The following is a 19,019-nucleotide window of genomic DNA, read 5'->3' as shown; positions in this document are numbered from 1 at the left end:
TTTTGTTAAAAAGAGAGGATTCCCTTATTATATAGAAGTCACATAAGAGGAATCACACAAGTTTGTAAGGTTATGTGAACTGTAAGTATTAAAGGTTCTATCCCGTTATTTTTAGTGGGAAGAAAAACAACCTCTATAATAAAAGTGCGTACCATCTTTGAAATTGCGTTCTTTTTTTAATTCCTAATTGCTTCTGTGTAGTCACTGTAAAGAATTTTTATTTCTTTTTGTTTTAACTCCCTCGGTTCGGTTTTTGAGGAATTTCAAATGAAAACACTTTTCCGTCCTTCCCCCCACTATCAAGGGTCTAATTTCTTGTATAGCGAATATTCTATGCTTTTTTAAAAAAAAAAAAAAAAAAAGGGAGAGTATAGAAAAAAGCCCTTTTAATTAGACCCCCTTTGTTCTCTCTACTCAAGAAAAAGAAATTTTTATGAAAAAGAGAGAGGGATGGAGGGGGTAAGACTCATCCCTACAGAAGCACAAAAAAAAGAAACAATAACAAAAAAAGGGAGTCCCGATTTTAATTGTTCCGGGGAGGGGCAGGAAAAGGGTGGAGCTTAAGGGTTGAAGTACACTGTAAGAGCCTCTAAGAGATCCGCGTAGAGTACATAAAACAGAAAAATAACTACAAATAAAAAAAGCAATTTTTTAAATTAAAGCTACGTACATATTACCGGGAAGGAGGGTAAGCTAAAATAATAATAAAGAACTAGCCCTCTTTAATTCCTTCCCCCCTTCATAGGAACTACCGCACAAGTTATAACCTACAACCCCCCCTCTCTCTCTCTCTCTTTCTCCATCAATCCGAAACACCTTAGCGAGATAAAAAAAAAAAAAAGAGATCTACTTGCAGATCGAGAGACTCAAAGATAGAGATACGAATCCGGGTAACACAAGATATGTGAAGAAAGAGTAATGGGTAATATAGTATTAGTGTTCTTATATGGGGGGGATCAAATTAATTGAATTATAATAATTGTTGATATAAGAAACTATAAGAAAAGAATCACCCCCCACTCCCCTTCTTTTCGTAACAGTACACACCCCTTTTCACTTCAGGACTTCGTAACAAAAAACTCAATAAAAAAATTAAAAATAAAAAATGGGTTGAGACGGCTCTTTTTTTTTTATTGTTTTTTGTTTAAAAATCCCTTTCAACATCTCTTATGGGGGATCCCTTTGGGTAAGCAGTAAAAAAAAATTAGAGGAAGTTAACGTATGTAGTGATGTTAGAGGCGTAACCAACAAAGGGACAATTTTTATAAGAAATAGAGAAAGGTAATCCTGTTGACTCCTTGTTTTCTTTTCTATATAATCAATCTGTATTCCACAGAAGGGAATGAACTTGAGTAACAATTATAAAGAAATACTCAAAATTTTAGAATAAAATAACAATAAAAATAAAAAAAGATGGATGAAGATCAAGGTATGAATAACGGTAATAATCATAATGACAATGCTGGTGCTAGTATATGGAAGGCTTCCTATGTTGAAGAAGATCATAGCAATGTGAATAACTATAACAACAAGCCGCGGTTTTCGTTTACCAATCCCTGGAGGAATGAGAAGATAGACGAGGAAGAGGAGCAATTGACGTATAACACGGTGCTGAACAACTCTAACTCGAACAGCTCGATGGACGTGGATATGAACAGTGATATGTACAAGAGGAGGAAGTCCAGTCTTGTGGTGCCGCCCTCTAGAGCTGCTGCGCCAAACCCTTTCCAATACGAGTCGTTACAAGGGGGTAACGGGGGTAACAGGTACGTCGTGGAGAACTCTGCGTACCAGCAGCAGAGGCAGATCATGGTACCGCATCAGCAACAGGGACAGCTGGCTTCACGGTTTAACTCTAGATTCGTCCCTTCTCTTTACAACCCACAGGAGTTCCAAAGGAGACAAAGTCTTGCAACTACTCAGTTCTCCAGTTCGTCTTCCAATATGCCTACTCAGCAATTTACCAATAATAACAATAGTAATAATAATAATAGTAGTAATAATAATAATAGTAGCAATCTTGGGTGTGGAGGTAATAGTGCTTTGGGACAACATTACTCTAGTGCCAACGTCACCACCAATAACTCTTCCACTTACTTGAGTACACTGGGTCCTAACAATGGTGTGGAGTCGTTTGGTTCCATACCTATGGCCTCCCCACATCGAAGACTGAGCGCTTTTCCAACTAGTGGAACTTCTTCTTCCTCTTTGCAACCACCGTTCAAACAATTGAGAAGAGATGATGGATCACCACGCCAGATTGCCATCCCACAGATGTACAAATGCTATTCTAAAAATGATTTACAGCCCTGTGTTAATCCTAATCCGAAATTCAGAAGGGCATCGTTGCATTCTAAGACTATCTCTCCCTTAATTGGTTTGACTAAGAGTCTCTTGACCACTTATGCCTTATGCTCTCCTGATTTCACTTACCAGACATCAAAGAACCCTAAGAGAGTATTGACTAAGCCAAGCGAGGGTAAATACAACAACGGTTATGACAATGTGAACAGTGACTATATTCTTTATGTTAACGATGTTCTCGGTACAGAACAAAACAGGAAATATTTGGTTTTAGATATCCTGGGGCAAGGTACTTTTGGTCAGGTTGTTAAATGTCAAAACTTACAAACGAAGGAAATAATCGCAGTGAAAGTTGTGAAGTCTAGATCTGAGTATTTGAACCAAAGTATCAGTGAGGCAAAGATCCTAGAGTTGTTAAATGAGAAAATCGACCCTAATAATAAGCACCATTTCTTGCGTATGCATGATTCGTTTGTCCATAAAAACCACTTGTGTTTAGTGTTTGAGTTACTAAGCAACAACCTTTACGAACTATTAAAACAGAACAAGTTTCATGGGCTATCCTTACAACTTATTAGAACATTCACAATTCAAATCCTTGATTCACTATGTGTTTTGAAGGATAGTAAACTCATCCACTGTGACTTGAAACCAGAGAATATCTTACTTTGTTCACCAGATAAACCAGATCTTAAGGTTATTGATTTTGGTTCTTCTTGTGAAGAAACTCGGACTATTTACACATACATTCAATCTAGATTTTATAGAGCTCCTGAAATTATCTTGGGCATTCCATATTCGACAAGTATTGATATGTGGTCGCTTGGATGTATTGTTGCAGAATTGTTCTTAGGTATTCCAATTTTCCCTGGTTCATCAGAATATAACCAACTAACCAGAATAACCACCACTTTAGGTTACCCACCAACTTGGATGATTGACATGGGTAAGAATTCTCACAAATTCCTAAAGAAACTAAACGTTTTGAATCTAGAGATGACTAATATTAATGACAATGAAGCACATGCAAATGATGCAAACTATACGACCGCATACAAAGTAAACAAAAATCAGCAAACTGCCAAATATAGACTAAAAACCATTGAAGAGTTTAATAGAGACAATAACGCTAACGAAAAACCTGGTAAACAATATTTCAAGTGGACACTTTTGGAGGATATTATAAGAAATTATAGAATTCATAAAAATATACAGAAATCTCCGGAATTGATAGAGCAAGAAATGAAAAATAGGGAATGTTTAATTCATTTCTTGAAAGGTATCCTAAACTTGAATCCATTGGAAAGATGGACTCCTCAGCAAGCTGCTATGCATCCATTTATCACCCAACAACCATTTACTGGGAAATGGTTCCCACCAGGTACTTATAACCCAGTTCAGTCGAACAACGGATCAACTAATACACAACCAAGACAAAATAATGTCCAGGAAAAAGGGATCAAACAACCATCATTTCAGGAAGGTCCTACAAAAGAATTTACCAATCTGAAAATAATCGAGGACTGAGGTTTTGAACCGGTGTGGAACCTGATTCACGACAAATATTGAATGCTACAGAGACACCGATATAACATGATCTTATTTTATTTATACTTACCTAATTTTTTTTATTATAAAGACGTTGATATTATACTTTCATTTTAGATATACCTTACTACAGCATATATACCTTACTGCAGCAACATTGATGGGATACTATATCATTTTTCATAACATATAGTAAGTCCATCGGATTATCATTACATTTGAACACCTACCTGGGAACGGAGTTATTTACTAGGAGCTTGATAAGAACACTTATGTCTTATAAAAATTTATATTTATTATAATATTTTTAGTATTTAATTTTTTTTTTGTATTTACTTACCATTTTAAAGAATAGATACCATCATATTAGAATTGTATCGAAACAACAAAAATATATTATATTAAAATAACGTACATAATATGATGCTTGCATCATGAGTTTTATAAAACCTTTATAAGTTTGTATTTTCATTCATATTTAGTTTTTTTGGGACAAGCTGTTGATATTATGTATTTCAACAAAAGTCTCTCTATCTTCCTTCAAGGAAATTGATATTTTGGTATGTACAAGTTAGTAATAGGAAATAACTCCAAAAACGTTTAGTTTTATAAGAAAAAAATGAAAAAAATAAACCAGAATTGAGTGAAGCATTTTAGGCTTCTTTTGGTAACTAGTCTTTTCTTTGATTTTTTGTTGTTGGTTTCTGTAAATTAATATGATAAGTTGGAATAAAATGGACTTTCCTCTTAGAAACAAAAAAAATTATTATATATATGGACCTTTTTCTAAGATGTAGAAGATTAGATTAGTTGTTTGGTTCAACAACTTTCTCGATTTGAGATGAATCATTAGGATGGCAGAAAAAAAAGGCTTTTTAGATGGAAAATTAAAATAAAAAGTTCATGCAAATCATAGAAGATAAAAATATTGAGAGGTTGGGAAGTGAGAGGAAATCAAATTAATTTCATTTCACTGACATTAAGTGTGTTTTTCAAGCTTGTAATGGTTGTGGTGACCCCTCTGGAAGTGGAGGAGCCATTGGTTTAGCTTGCCATGCGGCGTACCTCTGGAACATCAGACCGACACCTTCAATAACACCCAATAAACAAGCACAGGTAATAGCACTGTTTCTGGTATGCTTCCAACCACCTCTTACAGCCAATGCACCACCAGTGAAGAAACCAGCAATGATGGCGTTCCATGGGTCCTCTCTTTTCCTTACGGCCTTCACAGCGCAATCAAATGTAGAAAACAAACCACCCCACACACCGAAGTTACCACCTAGCACAGGAGCACGGGCCTTGATTGCACTCATAGAACCAATACCACGCTCACCGATGGGAGAGTTTCTGAAACCTTTAATACCATGCCAGACGACACCACCGATAGCACCCATGGCAAAGGCACCACCAAAATCGTTCAATATAACGATAGGACATGGATCTCTCGAATGATCAGCAGACATTATGTGTGTGTGTGTGTATGGTTTTTTTAGTTTGTTATTTGTTTTATACGTAATGCAGGTTTTCTACTAGGAACACAAATCATTCTTCTTTAACAGCAACTTAAGCCCAAAGTTTTGGCTCGACGCAAGTTTATTTTTTTTTTCACTTATTACAACGTATACAGTTATATTTCATGTGATATATGTATAAAGTGATATAAGAAATCAAATACTGAACTATATTAAAATGAACTATATTATTATGATGCTATATGTATGCATAAAATGTTGTTATAAGTATTTGTTGAATAAGTAATTATAATATGATGAATATGCATAATGTATGGAATGTCTTTTTGTATTGGGTTAGATAGGATATGGTCTGTGGTTATCATGTCTAGTGTTCATATTTGTGTTTGGCCGTACCTCTATGAAGTAGTAGACGATAGGTGACCTTGGCTGGTTCGTCACCGCAAAATCTCCTAGTTGACTCATACCCTCCTCTGGCAAAACACTCCTCCTCGGACTTCTCATTACTCTCTTCATTTTATACTGTATTGCTGTGTTGTTATATTGTATTGTTGTATATGTTACTGTTTGTATATGTTACTGTTTGTATAAGTATATATCACTATTTGCAATAAGTATATAACTTGCATAACCTTGATATTTCGACTATTGATCCACCCAGCTTATATACAAATCGAAATACCAAATCACGTAATTAGAATCCCTTTTTTTTTATCAAAACGGGATTCCCGGGAATTTTACATATTTCTTAAATAAAAAGAGTCATCTTCCACTCCCCGGGGTTGGGATACACAGAAAAAGTCGTAGAAAAGATAGAGATCTCTTTGATATAAAAACAAAACCTCCGGTTCTGGAATTTTCCACGGAAGGCTTATCATCCGGGTAACAACAGTTTTATCGAATAAGAAAATGACGTCATTTTATTTTATTATATTATAACAATGTTTATACAGAACTATCACTTTTCTACTCTATGTCTTCTATCTCTTGTTTCTCCAGAAGGTATGCTGCGTAGGGTGTGGCTTTGACCGCGGTGATGTTCTGTTGTAGGATGGTGAGTGGGGATACGCCGCCGTACTGCTCACGAGGACAGTGTGTCAAATACTTGCCTAGCTTCTTACCGTCGTTCAGGACGACGAACTTCTTTCTGGTGTTGCTGTCTACGAATGTCTTGATGACGTCGTAGGCCCATCCGAAGACGCTAGGGACGTTGACGAAGTACTTGGCGTAGAGTAGTTCTGGGTAGTACGTCTGGAAGATGTTGATCACTTCCTTCACACAGCTCTTCATGTCTGAGTCCATCCGCCACACTGAGACGGTCTTATAGTCGTGCACCTGCGTCATGTAGCTGTTGTCTTCGTCCTGGAAGTCTAGCAGCTGCATGCCTTTCTCCATAAGCCCAATTCTGTACCGCAGAAATTTCTGGACATCTTTGAACAACTCCTTCTTCTTCACCAACTTACCATATAAGTTCCACGTGACTACACGTTTGTTGGCCTCGTCCTCAGGGTACTGTGTCAATATACCTACTTGCTCCAGTTCTCTGTTATGTGTCTCACGGAAGGCGCAGCTCAATGGGTTGAACTTCTGTCTCCACTTCAGTATCTTCACTAGCTTATCAACCACGGTGTCGTACTCGAACTGGTAAGCCTTGCACACCTTGAACAAAAGCGCCTCTGCGACTTCCTTGTGGTAGTACATTGTTACTTCTTCAGCAGTACCTTGCTTAGTACTGATCTTGTGGCCGAACAACTCGTCGTACCCATCGCATTTGGTCTCAATGATTTCGCCTATGTTTTGAGACAGTTTCTCAAAACATTGCTTTTCCTTATCGTCCTGAAACTTCATGTCCAATTACCTTTTGTGGTCCTCTTGTCCTTTTCCCATGACTTACTAATACTTTGTTGAATTTATTATGAATACTTTTTTTTTTGTTTTGGTGCTTAATTTCAAGGTGCGATGTCCATTGTTTGGATGAAAATTTAAAAAATGTTGACAAACGAACGATTAGAACAATGGGACCAGGTCTTTTTAGTTATTATATAAAACTCCGGTTAATGAATTCAGAATCGAAGAAAACAGCTTTAATAAAATAATTGAATATTTAAAATGACTATATATATGACTTAAAAAAAAGGAATAAGAAGAAAGATATTATTTGCTTATGAATGTTGTATTCTCCTGTTTGGTACATGTTCAATTTGGTTTGTGCTAATAATAATAAGAACAGAACATCAAAACTAATTCACATATCTCAACAAACAAACAAAAATAAAATATTAAAATATTAGGTAACGATTAACTAGCTCTTGAATGTAGAAAACCATCTGGCACATAGAGTGTCATCATTAACAATAGTATTGTGAAGATGGTCCCATGGGGCTAAATTTTTGAAATCTATTATTCTTATCATGCTGTTCCCGCGAGGGAATGCTTCATCGTGTTGTATCGTCTTGCAATAACTATCTGTGGATATGTAACCCCAGGTGTCCCCAAACAGTTCTTTCAGGACATCCAGGTCCTTCAGTTTCATTAACTTGTTTTTCCTTTCTTGAGCACTGTTACTGTATACTGTAAAGAACTCTCTAATACACATCGCCACCTCTTTATTTGGCTTCAGCATTATTATTTGTGGGTCCTTCTCATCCTTCTTCGTACTGTCCTGATTCGTCAAAAGGACACACATCTCATTATCGATCTCATCAAAGATTTCTTGACTATCGAGAAGATCATCTATATTTTGTAGCACCATACATGAAGGCGAGATATAGCACACGAGGTCATAGTGACCCACCAGGCTCAAGAATACTGAAAGTTTATTCCAGTTTGCTATTATGGTCCTAGTTTCTTGTTCACTGTTAAGTTGTAATGCTGGATCGTTTAAATCAGTTGCGACGCACTCACTAAATGATATTGTTGATGTGATCCCACGTCTATGCAATTCAGAGGGGTCAAATGTGTACGGATGTAATACCACAAGATCATATTTGGAATTTGAAGATCTTAGAGTGCGATGCAAGACTACAATTGCAGGGATTATTTCGTCTCGGTCGATCACGGTTACCCAGCATTTGTTTGGGGGATGATCACTGCTGGATGTACTGGCGGACGCAAGGCTTGAGTTAGTCTCTATGGATCCGCTTTTATTAGTTGTTAATACAGGCTCGTTAACCGAAGTACCTGAGAATGAGCTTCTTGGGTTCAAGAGTTGTCTCATCCACTGAATATCCTGAACCGAGCTCCTTCTCGCCGTAGACATGCTATTAGAACTTCTCTTCCTGAGTGGAACAATGCCAGGATCTGCTTTCTCCTCTTGCTCGCTGCCAAGGTTTAAATCGTTAAGTATGTTCGTCACGGATTCCTTCTTATTATCAGGCATAGAGTAATGATGTTTGAAAATCTGGTAATCACTGTTTTGGTCATGGCGCAATTCTTCACTTTTATTAAAGGACTCTCTATGCGATGTCGTTGGGTGCTGCGCATGCCCATCTCCCTGTTGCGAGGCTGTCTTCGTATCAGTAGTGGACGAGTGTGGGCTGGGGCTATGCCTAGAGTCAAGAGCATGTGTAACTATAATAGACCCCACATTTTCATTAAACAGAGGTGTTTCACCACTATTCTTAGTACTAGCATTAGTACTAGTGTTTGTACTGGCAGCAGTACTATCCCGCGTGGCAGCCTCAGTCACCTCCGTATCTGTCTCCACATCTAAATCCATCTCGTACTGTGAAACATTACTCGGAGTTCCGATGGGGGAGTTCATCAACCCTCCTAAGGCATTACCCATACGCCCACCATTCTTAAAGAAATCTTCAACTTCATCATCATTAGAAACATCCCGCTGCGACTCAGACCACGATTTACGCAATGCAGCATCTAACTCACCAGAAAACCCATCCTGAAAATCCATCATTTATGAACTTTTTTTGGTCTTACTTATATGGTATTTAACTCCCCTTCCTCAGTTTAATATTCTCTAATATTTAGTGTTGCTTTTCTTAAATATAGATATAGACACAATTCATATAAAACTCAAAAATCTCAACCCCCTCCTTCTCTAAGAACTCTGTAAAAATTAATTTAAAACCAACTCCCCTAATCTAGACTCACAAAACAAAATTTGATAATGATCGAGATATAAAGCATACTGAAAATGCTGTACAGTTAATTTCCTTTTTTTCTTCTTCTTCTTTAATACAACATAACCATTATTTCTATCATTTCAAAATTCCCATTGTTAGAAAATCCGGTAGGACCCCGAACAAATCTGAGTAGCACAGGAATTCTATTGTATTCCATATTAATATCTGTACGGAAAAAAGCAGCGAATTTAAAATTTAATATCACCACTAACAGTCAGCAGAGGAACCCCGTAGATAAGATTCTTTTCATCTTATCTCGAGCCCACGTCATCATACTTCAAAGTGTTTTCTCCGGACGTTTCTATGATAAAACTTACTTTAATATTGTTTTATTTTTTTTTTTTAGAAAAATGGGAGAGTAGATCTGCGGAGACCCACCATTATTCTTTTTTTTGCTGCCGGGATATAAGTACAGTAGTATAAAACAAAGTTAAAAAACTTCCTGGCAAGAATTTTTTTCGTCCTTTGTACCTTATTTTGTGTGAGGGGGAAAAAAGCAATTATTTTTAAGTTAAATTCCACAGAAAATACCGTAAACCCCTGTAAAAAATGTAGCAACAACCAACATTGAAAAAAACTGTTGTGGGGTGGTTCCCTTATTCCACAAACCACGCAACCGCAAAGAATGGTCCGTAGGCAAAAAGGACTTGTCCGCAAATGCTTAGTAGGAAAATAACTGAATAGGGAAGTTATAATAACAAAAACAAAGAAGTTATAATCGGTGCATCATTCTTTATCCCAGAACAAGTCATATCTATACATAGGAGCTGCGCAGTTTCAGTACTTTTCCATTCCATTAATCTATCCTTCGCCTCCCCCTTTGGGTCAAATATAACGTCACCTAAGAAAATAAGTGGTATGATATTGCTTTTTCTTTTTTTCACTTAAATGGCTCATCAGCAGACGTATATCACAAAATAAAAAAAATTTCTTTTTTTTTTTAAGGTGGTTCTACCATGGCGCAATACCTTCTGAAAAACTGGGGTACAGAAACCCTAGCAGCTAAAAAAAAATGAGCCTTCTATATTAAGAGAAAGAGAAGGATGGAAAATATTTCGATTCAATGTAGTATCTTTACTGAGAAAAGTAAGGGGGAGGAAATATAACACGGATTTTCCTTGTTAATATCTATTTTTGAAACCCTCTCTGCATTGTTCTCTACCGGATTTTCCTAATCGAGATTCTATATTCCCAGGGAAACATATGATACTTCAGAAAACAAAAATTTCATTTGTTTAATTTAAACTCCTGAGATAATAAGCGTGGAAGTCCTTCAAAAAGCTGAAGTTGCAATTTGGAATTTATCTTTTGAGGATAAAAAAAACAATTACTGTCCTTGTTCTACTTGATTTGTTATCGGAATTCGTTGCTTAAAGATAACCCGATCCATTAAGTTGACTTTTAATTTCTCCCCGCTTCAATTCTTTTTTACAACCATATCTCTTTCTTAAGAAAAAATCATAAATCTTTAAAACTTGCGGTGATATTCATCCGATCCCCCTAACGTTATCGAGAAAATTGGATAACAAGCGATACTATTAAAAAGGGAATGGGAAAAAAAAGAAAGAAAAAAAAGTTCAACTGAGGTGGCATCTTTAACATGGCCGTGTGCCGTGCATTGTACAAAAAAGAGATGTCCTCAATCAGTCCATAACGTGTAAGTTATTTTAGAAAGTCTTTCTCAGGTGGTACCTTGTCAGGTGATAAAATGCCCAGCAGGAGATGATCAATCAGATCAGTTGTAACAACAAAACGATGTCAACTGGTGATTAAGTTTTACAGTTTTAGCCGATAAAGGTACACTTTAGAATGGTGAAAAAAACAAGAATAACAGTATAGTATTAACTTATGTGAAACATTTTGAGGTGCTGATCTAACAGTTTATCAAAAGATTACTATACCTTCATAGTTTTTTTTATTTTTTAATATTATTATAATTCTGGGTTTCTATTTGCATCAGCTAACATCGGAGAATTGTTCTTTGTTTTGTTTTTTGTCACTGCACTTTGAGAGGAGAGGAAAAGGTGTGGTGACATTATTATAAAGATTACAGCAGCTGTTTTTTTGGTTTCGTTTAAGCGCATCTGGTGGTGCAAATCATTATCAGCTGAGTATACTTCGGTCTTTTTTGCTCTGTATGAATGATACTGTGACAAACTTTCTCTATCAAAATGACGTATTTTGTTAGCGTAAAAATGAGGAGGTGTTGTCTTCTTTTTTTAGAAACAGTTTCTTTTTTTTTTCCTTCTCTGTATCCATATGTTTTTATTTCAGATATGTTTGATGTAAATCTTTGACTAAAAAAAGAAAAGCCTTTTGTTTGCAAAAAACAGGCCATAAGCAATCAAAGAAAATATCTCAATTATTCAGCAAAACTCATACTCCCCTTTATTTATTTTGTCTTCAGTTATTGTAGTCGGTCCTCTTCTTTCAGCTGATAGTTCCATAGTAGTTTCAATTGAGAAAATCAACTCTAGTTCTATAAAACCCCCTTTTGGCATGTCGTCATTGTTATTCATCGAAACCCTTCTCTCTTATAACGGGAAGCGAGGATGTCGGTGATATAAAATAAAATCAAATAAAAAAAAAAAATGCGAATGTTACGTCCTCGTTAAAAATCGCTCAGTCACGTTCTCATTAACACATCAAAACGATAACGTTATCTCATGACCGATGATTCTTTGTACGAAACTGATCACATGCAGAAATCTGTTGATATGATACGATTTTCCATAATCTCCGAATTGAAATTTTCAAAATATCCCAAACCCTTAACTGTCGTTATGTAGCAGAGGTGAGCATTAATAAGAATCATTTGTGCTTAAAAGGTAATCTTAACGTCTTCTTTTTTCTTATGACATTGATATGAGCATTGTAAAGGTATAAATCCAATAATTTTAGTGCGTAAGTTAGTTTTCAATGTCACTATTAGACACAATTTGCATGAAAGTGATTCATTTTAATATTTCTTAGCACTAGCAAAAATTATTTCACAGTCCTCTAATTCGTGATCTTGTAAAAAATTCAGTTCTTGAATGTATAGTTATATATATATGTATAGACCAGTGGGATATGCTGATTTGGTCTAAAGGATCTGGTGTTATTTTTCGAATCATATGAGTATATAAGTGAAGATAAATTATACAAAAACTAGTAAAAAAATTTAAATTGCCTGAACAGAGTCTAACTTGTTGTGATCGGTACGACCTGTTATGAAAGGCAATAAGAAAAGTTATTTCCGACGGCTACGAGATAATTTTAAACCGATTCTACATCAAATTGTTGATTGCTTCTACCCTTATTGGAATTTTTTTGTTTTCATGATGGTTACATATGATATGAAACTGAAATACTGCAATTTAACTGGAAATAGCTAATACTTTGTGCAACATCAAAAGATGTTCCCGGGGTGCCTATTATATCTCTTTTTTCTTTTAAAATCTGTTAGTCTCACACCAAAAGAACACCAAATCGAGAGAAAGAAATTGTGAGTCCTACAGAGGGTTTTAAGGTAAGTTCGATACCAATTATCAAGAAATCGGTAATAGTTATCGGGAAAAAAAAAAGAAATTATTTTTCCTCGGAAGTTGATTTTCTTGAAAATTTCGAAGAAACGGCCATAGAACTGTACTATTTCTTTGCCGAAGAATTAGTAATCACAGGAGGGGTCACAGCCAACTTTGCTGTTTCTTATAGAGTATTCCTGTAATAGGTTCAGCATTTTCAGTGCATGCTAGGGCAGATAGCTTGCTATCATATACCCACAAAAAAGGATAAAATCCCTTAGGGGGAATGCTTGCCGAAGGGACATTCCAGCGGGATGGACGGTAGACAATGTTAACACTGCATCTCGGGGACGTTCGCTCGCTTAAATGCGTCTATCCATATCACTATATAAGTATACGAAAGAGAAGGGGGAAGGTAAAGGCAGGCGGGTAGTTGAGACAAGGAGGGTTACTAAAATAAGTCATCTTAATGATATACAAATTGTTATACCAATAATAAACCCCTATCAATAGTGAAAAATATATTGATAATTATTTATGTGAAAGTCCAGCTGATGTTGGGAAGATGGATAGTAGTACTGGAATCAGGTGAAAATATATTAGTATAGTGGTATTCAGTATGTAGCTTTAATTTTTTTGGACCCTCAGATGCTACTCTTACAACGTACTACTATTGTAAAAAGACCACTATCTGATGGTTTCTATTTTAAATATCCATGGAAATGGAATGAACGCTTGATATTTACCTCTTAAGGTAATTTTGTAGAATAGCTCACCTCCAGTATTATCCACGGGGCATCATTTTGCAGAGCTGTAAGTTATTATGTAAACTTACGTTATTTTAGAAAATATAAAGTAATTTTTTTTTTCAAGGTTTTCTGCGGTGTTTGTTCTCTAATCCGAGGATCACAAGGAGTAAAATAATTAATTACGAAACCATGGGAATTAAGGTTACTCTACTATATATAAATTGACCTGTCAACAATAGTGGGCAAATATCTTACCATCATCCCATTCATATATATTCAGCTCATATTTGATGCATATAATGATGGCATTTAGTAACTCTTAGTTATTTGTTCTGATATTTGGCTCATTCGCCAGTTGATGGTAACCTATCCCACGACATCATCTTATGGGACATCATCTTATTACGTTGCGTGGCTCTTCCGATATTATTCCATTCTCATGGATACACAGATATCCTGCAGGCTGCAGTGTACATGGAAATTTTGCATATACGCTAAAGAAAAGGCGATTGTCATTTTTCTTTCTTTTTTTTGCACTCGTAAGAAAAAAATGCTTCGATGTCACCTGGTCTCTTGAGGTTACCTGACCAAGGTTTCAATTATATATTGATAGTAGTTGGAACCACCTGATTGTGGGGGTGGGGGGAAGTTGAAAGGTCGTTGGGTTGTGGCAATAAGCCTAGCAACCAGGCCAGACCAACCACATCAATTGACTTAAAAATAGTAGTAAAATATGTTGAGGTATAATTGCACCAACTTATGGCTATCGAGGCTAAGGTTGTGGCACTTTTCCTTTTCTAGATTAACACTAAGAACTAATCTGCTCTTTGACAGTGAATTCGGAAATTAACATATAACATATTAAGAAAACTCTTAAAGATATATATACATTAAAAAAAGAAGATGCCTGGATTAAAACATAAAATAATCGTTACTTATATTGTCCATATGATTTTTATGTATCAAATCGAATAATAAAAACCATTTTATCCAAGTTAGATAAATTAGATAAGTGGTTTTCGTGAAAACATTAATGTCTTTTTGATTTATATATCAAATCTATAAATTGTTTGTAATAAATTGAGGTAATAAAAAATAAAAATCGTTAAATTTTAATTAATTCTCAACTTATTTAAACAGTGGAGACTTGCAAAGTGTTGGAGTGACCGACACCAGCCTTGAAACCTTGGATGGAAACGTAAGTGTCACCCTTCTTCATGATACCGAATTCGGTAGCCTTTTCGATACCGAAGTTCAATCTAGCTTCAACATCCTCAGTCCAGTCAGCGACAGCTTCCTTTTCGTAGACGAATGGGAAGACACCTCTGTACAAGTGAGAGAATCTAGCAGTTCTGGCGTTTCTGGTGACCAAGATGATTGGGCAGTTTGGTCTGTACTTGGAAACCAATCTAGCGGTGGTACCAGAGGTAGACAAGACGATGATAGCCTTAGCCTTTTGTTCGAAGACAGCGGCAACAGCGGAAGCAGCAACGGTCTCGGTAGTAGAGGTTGGCTTTGGAGTGCAGTTTCTCATGTCATCGTAGTTTGGCAAGTAAGCAATAGCTTGTTCAGCAATCAAAGCAGTTTCAGCCATGGTGGTGACAGCGTTAATTGGGTAGTTACCCTTAGCGGTCTCACCAGACAACATGACACAGTCAGCACCATCCAAGACAGCGTTACCGACATCAGAAACTTCAGCTCTGGTTGGTCTTGGGTTGTAGGTCATAGATTCCAACATTTGGGTAGCACAGATAACTGGCTTACCGGCCAAGTTAGACTTAGCGATCAACTTCTTTTGGACAGCCAAGACTTCTGGGGCTGGGATTTCGATACCCAAGTCACCTCTGGCAACCATAACAGCGTCAGTGACCTTCAAGATTTCGTCGAAGTTGTTAACACCTTGTTGGTTTTCAATCTTGACAACGATCTTGATGTCCTTACCCTTCTCACCCAAAACTTCTCTGATGGTCAAAACATCGTTAGCGGTTCTGATGAAAGAAGCGAAGATCATGTGAACACCGTTCTCAACACCGAATCTCAAGTCAGCCTTATCCTTTTCGGACAAAGCTGGCAAATCGACATCGGTACCTGGCAAGTTAACACCCTTGTGAGAACAGATCTTACCAGCGTTCAAGGACTTGACCTTCAAGGTCTTGTCGTCAACAACTTGCAAGACTTCGAAAGACAAAACACCGTCATCGACGTAGATGATTCTACCAGCAGTGATAACCTTGGTGATGTTTTGGTAGTCCAAGTACATGATCTTGTCATCACAAGCCTTAGCGTACTTGTCGTCAGTGGTGAAGATCATTTCGTGGTTTGGTGGGATTGGGTAGTCAACATCGTTGGTGGTGGTACCAGTTCTGATTTCTGGACCCTTGGTGTCCAAAGCAATAGCCAATGGTCTACCTGGGTACAATTCTTCAGACTTTCTAGCGTTGTCAATGACAGACTTGTGGTAGTCGTAAGAACCGTGAGAGAAGTTCATTCTGACGATGTTCAAACCAGCCTTTCTCAAAGCAACCAAGGTTTCTGGGTTGTTGGTCTTTGGACCGATGGTACCAATGATGGCAGTTCTTCTCAAACCCTCACCTGGAGTGGTTTGCAAGTTAGTCAATCTGTGCAATCTAGATTCCATTTTTTATTGTTTGTGGTGTTTTGTTTTACTTTAGAAGTATGTACAATTCAATAATAATTTATTGGATTGGTTCTTTTCTAGAAAGTGAAATAAAGAACCATTGAAGAAAAAAATTTTAACATTACTAAGAGAAAGAAGATAAGAGAGTTCCCATATGCAAAACTACTTTGTATATATATCAATTGATCTTTTTTGTTCAAGGGAGAAAATTTTTCACCTTATACACTAGAATAAGATGGAAGATAAAAATTTTTTTTTCATTTCTTCATCTTCCTTTTACTATTCACCTTGTATGTTACGTTGAAGCTTTTGATGAAATAAAAAAAACCTTTGAAATCTTAAGTTATCCATTATTTCTTTTTTTTTTTTATTTTGCTACTGTTGCTACTAAGTTAGTTACATGGATATCATGGGGGATATATTTTGAACACCTTTTGCTCTCACCTCTACTACTACTACTACTAATAGCAAGAGAGAGAGGTGAGAGAGACCTTTATAGCATCACACAAGTCTTGAAAAAGGGACCCTTTGTCATTTGAATTCGTTGTGTGATGTTTTTTTGGAATCTCTTCTAATATGGCGCTTTAAAAAGCAGCGAGAGCCCTGAATACGTAATTCTTGTTACAATGCGTGATATAAATATGGGAATCCTCTTCTTCTGTTGGAGAAATAAAACAGGCAGCTGGACAATGGTTCTTCACTCTCTTTCTCTGGCTCTCTGCCTACTCAAAAAAAAGAAAGAAAGAATAGAAGAAGAGAAAAATAGAGCGCTTTACACTTGTGGACTCCCAGGGTGTAAGGGTGTTAGTGCTCGTATTACACTATACTATTTGTTACCCTCCACGTCTTGATGTACCTCTTGTTACCCTATCGGAATTATATTTTATTAATTTTTTCTTTGTTTCGATCTACTGAAGTTACCCTGAACTGTTGCATTGTTCTTGTTTTTCTTTACGCGTCTTATTTTTTTTTTCCGATTTCTTAAGTTTTCATTTATAATTCATATTCCGATTACTCATCATTTGTAATTATAGAAATACGAAGAGCTGATATTAATATAACGATGGTGGGGGGAATAGTAAGGAAATATAATTTGAAGTGAGGGTAGTTTTGCGACCATATATAGCAAAAAACCAAAAATTGAATTGAAAGGATTTACCGGTTCCTATTTTTTTTTATTAGTTGTAAACTTTATAATGGGTCCACTTTTCAAATTCCTAATTATTTTCATTCTAGTATATTCTACATAACTCTTCTCTATTTTTTCCCCTTTTTTGATCACCAAATTTAAAATAGTACGAATGCTACAAATACGATCCTACTATGGACTTGTGGTCCCTTCTTATGTTTGACGTTGAAGTGATATTGTATAATCCGATTTTTTTTTATTGTCCATACTATGTTATTCGTACAACGGATATATGGAAAAAATTCTTATCTTGCTCCCCGCAATAATTAAAACATAAATGTCCTGAACCTCGTAGAGTTGAAAAAAAAAAAAAAGGAGAAGATTTGTTTAAGGAGATGTTATAATAATGCGCGTTTTTTTTTTTTGTCTCTCTCTATCTATTTCTTTCTTTTTTTTGGTTGTTTGGTTTTCGGAGCCGAAGGTGTTGAAGATCTCAGAATTAATTTTTCTTTCTTTCTTTTTTTTCAGGTGATTTTCTTTTGACGTTTCGTCCCTTTTTCATTTGGGGTTACTACGATATTTTTCTAGTAATTGTCCTTTTTAAAAATATAATAATTTTTTTTTTTAAAAGATATGAAATACTAAAAACAGTAGATCAACTCTTTTGAGAGGTCATATGGAAGAATGTTATAACAAAAAAAAAAAAAAGGAAACCTTAATTATTCATTTATTACTTTCTTGGGTATAAGAATTATCTTAAATGTAATAACACACTCATACGATAGGAAAATAAAATAAATAACTATAACCTATTTCTAGGTAAATCCTAAATGTCCTCATTTTTGACACAAGAATATATTTGAATTTAAAAAAAAAATGTTTTTTTACTATTTGTGGTAAACATGGGGTGGGAATAAGTGAGAGATAGAGGTGGAATAATTGGAGTTATATTCTAATTAACCAGAGTTTTACTAATAACAAGAGTTTTACTAATATTATTTATTATATATTATATAGTAGGACAAAATTCCCAACTATCAAAAAAAAAAAAAAAAAATTATAGTAAATTAGGTCCTGATAATATGATAATTCTTTAATTGGTCGAACATCTTGTCAGTATTCAATTACCCATATTGACATCCACATTTTTGTTCAATAAAGTTATGTTTCTTATTTTGAAAGTAGGATACCGATAATGTTAAGTCCTAACGTACGTAAAAAAAAATAATACATAGTAAAAAAAAAAGGTAGCCTCATAAAAAAATGTGGGAGAAAGACAAATAGTAAAATCTTGGGAAAAAAAAACAATGGGATCCTTTTCTACTCAATGGCAGGCTCGGATTTTAGGTATGTTTTGATGCTAAATTATTAGTATGAACCGGTTTTGTTAATGTTTGTGTTCGGCTGTATTATACTTGAATGGGAAATTTATTTTTTTCTTAATATCCGAGCTCAACTCACACTCACACTCCAAAAATTTTTCTTATTCTTGATTAACTAATCTAAGACAGATTTTTTTTGCTGTTTT

At 35.7% G+C, this 19,019-nt stretch overlaps 6 protein-coding genes across 6 annotated transcripts; 1 reads left to right on the top strand and 5 right to left on the bottom strand.

Annotated features, from left to right (window-relative positions):
* Nucleotides 1-1,413: 1,413 nt before the first annotated feature.
* On the top strand, nt 1,414-3,831 carry YAK1 (serine/threonine protein kinase YAK1; the record flags this gene model as incomplete). The annotated part of the gene is made up of 1 exon (XM_071052618.1): nt 1,414-3,831. The coding sequence occupies one exon, from the start codon at nt 1,414-1,416 to the stop codon at nt 3,829-3,831; it is 2,418 nt and encodes an 805-aa protein (XP_070906465.1).
* A 1,013-nt stretch (nt 3,832-4,844) lies between these two features.
* Nucleotides 4,845-5,318, bottom strand: TIM17 (protein transporter TIM17; the record flags this gene model as incomplete). The annotated part of the gene is made up of 1 exon (XM_071052617.1): nt 4,845-5,318. The coding sequence occupies one exon, from the start codon at nt 5,316-5,318 to the stop codon at nt 4,845-4,847; it is 474 nt and encodes a 157-aa protein (XP_070906464.1).
* A 345-nt stretch (nt 5,319-5,663) lies between these two features.
* On the bottom strand, nt 5,664-5,843 carry ROQ1 (Roq1p; the record flags this gene model as incomplete). The annotated part of the gene is made up of 1 exon (XM_071052616.1): nt 5,664-5,843. One exon carries the CDS (start codon nt 5,841-5,843, stop codon nt 5,664-5,666), a length of 180 nt encoding a protein of 59 aa, XP_070906463.1.
* Nucleotides 5,844-6,293: 450 nt separating this feature from the next.
* On the bottom strand, nt 6,294-7,175 carry SFH5 (Sfh5p; the record flags this gene model as incomplete). The annotated part of the gene is made up of 1 exon (XM_071052615.1): nt 6,294-7,175. One exon carries the CDS (start codon nt 7,173-7,175, stop codon nt 6,294-6,296), a length of 882 nt encoding a protein of 293 aa, XP_070906462.1.
* A 454-nt stretch (nt 7,176-7,629) lies between these two features.
* Nucleotides 7,630-9,240, bottom strand: IDS2 (Ids2p; the record flags this gene model as incomplete). The annotated part of the gene is made up of 1 exon (XM_071052614.1): nt 7,630-9,240. One exon carries the CDS (start codon nt 9,238-9,240, stop codon nt 7,630-7,632), a length of 1,611 nt encoding a protein of 536 aa, XP_070906461.1.
* Nucleotides 9,241-14,856: 5,616 nt separating this feature from the next.
* Nucleotides 14,857-16,362, bottom strand: CDC19 (pyruvate kinase CDC19; the record flags this gene model as incomplete). The annotated part of the gene is made up of 1 exon (XM_071052613.1): nt 14,857-16,362. One exon carries the CDS (start codon nt 16,360-16,362, stop codon nt 14,857-14,859), a length of 1,506 nt encoding a protein of 501 aa, XP_070906460.1.
* Nucleotides 16,363-19,019: the final 2,657 nt, after the last annotated feature.

The sequence above is a fragment of the Nakaseomyces bracarensis genome (assembly GCF_045282275.1).
Source record: "Nakaseomyces bracarensis strain CBM3 chromosome Unknown Scaff9_0, whole genome shotgun sequence".
Classification (NCBI taxonomy): domain Eukaryota; kingdom Fungi; phylum Ascomycota; class Saccharomycetes; order Saccharomycetales; family Saccharomycetaceae; genus Nakaseomyces; species Nakaseomyces bracarensis.
This window is presented reverse-complemented; position numbering and strand designations above follow the sequence as displayed.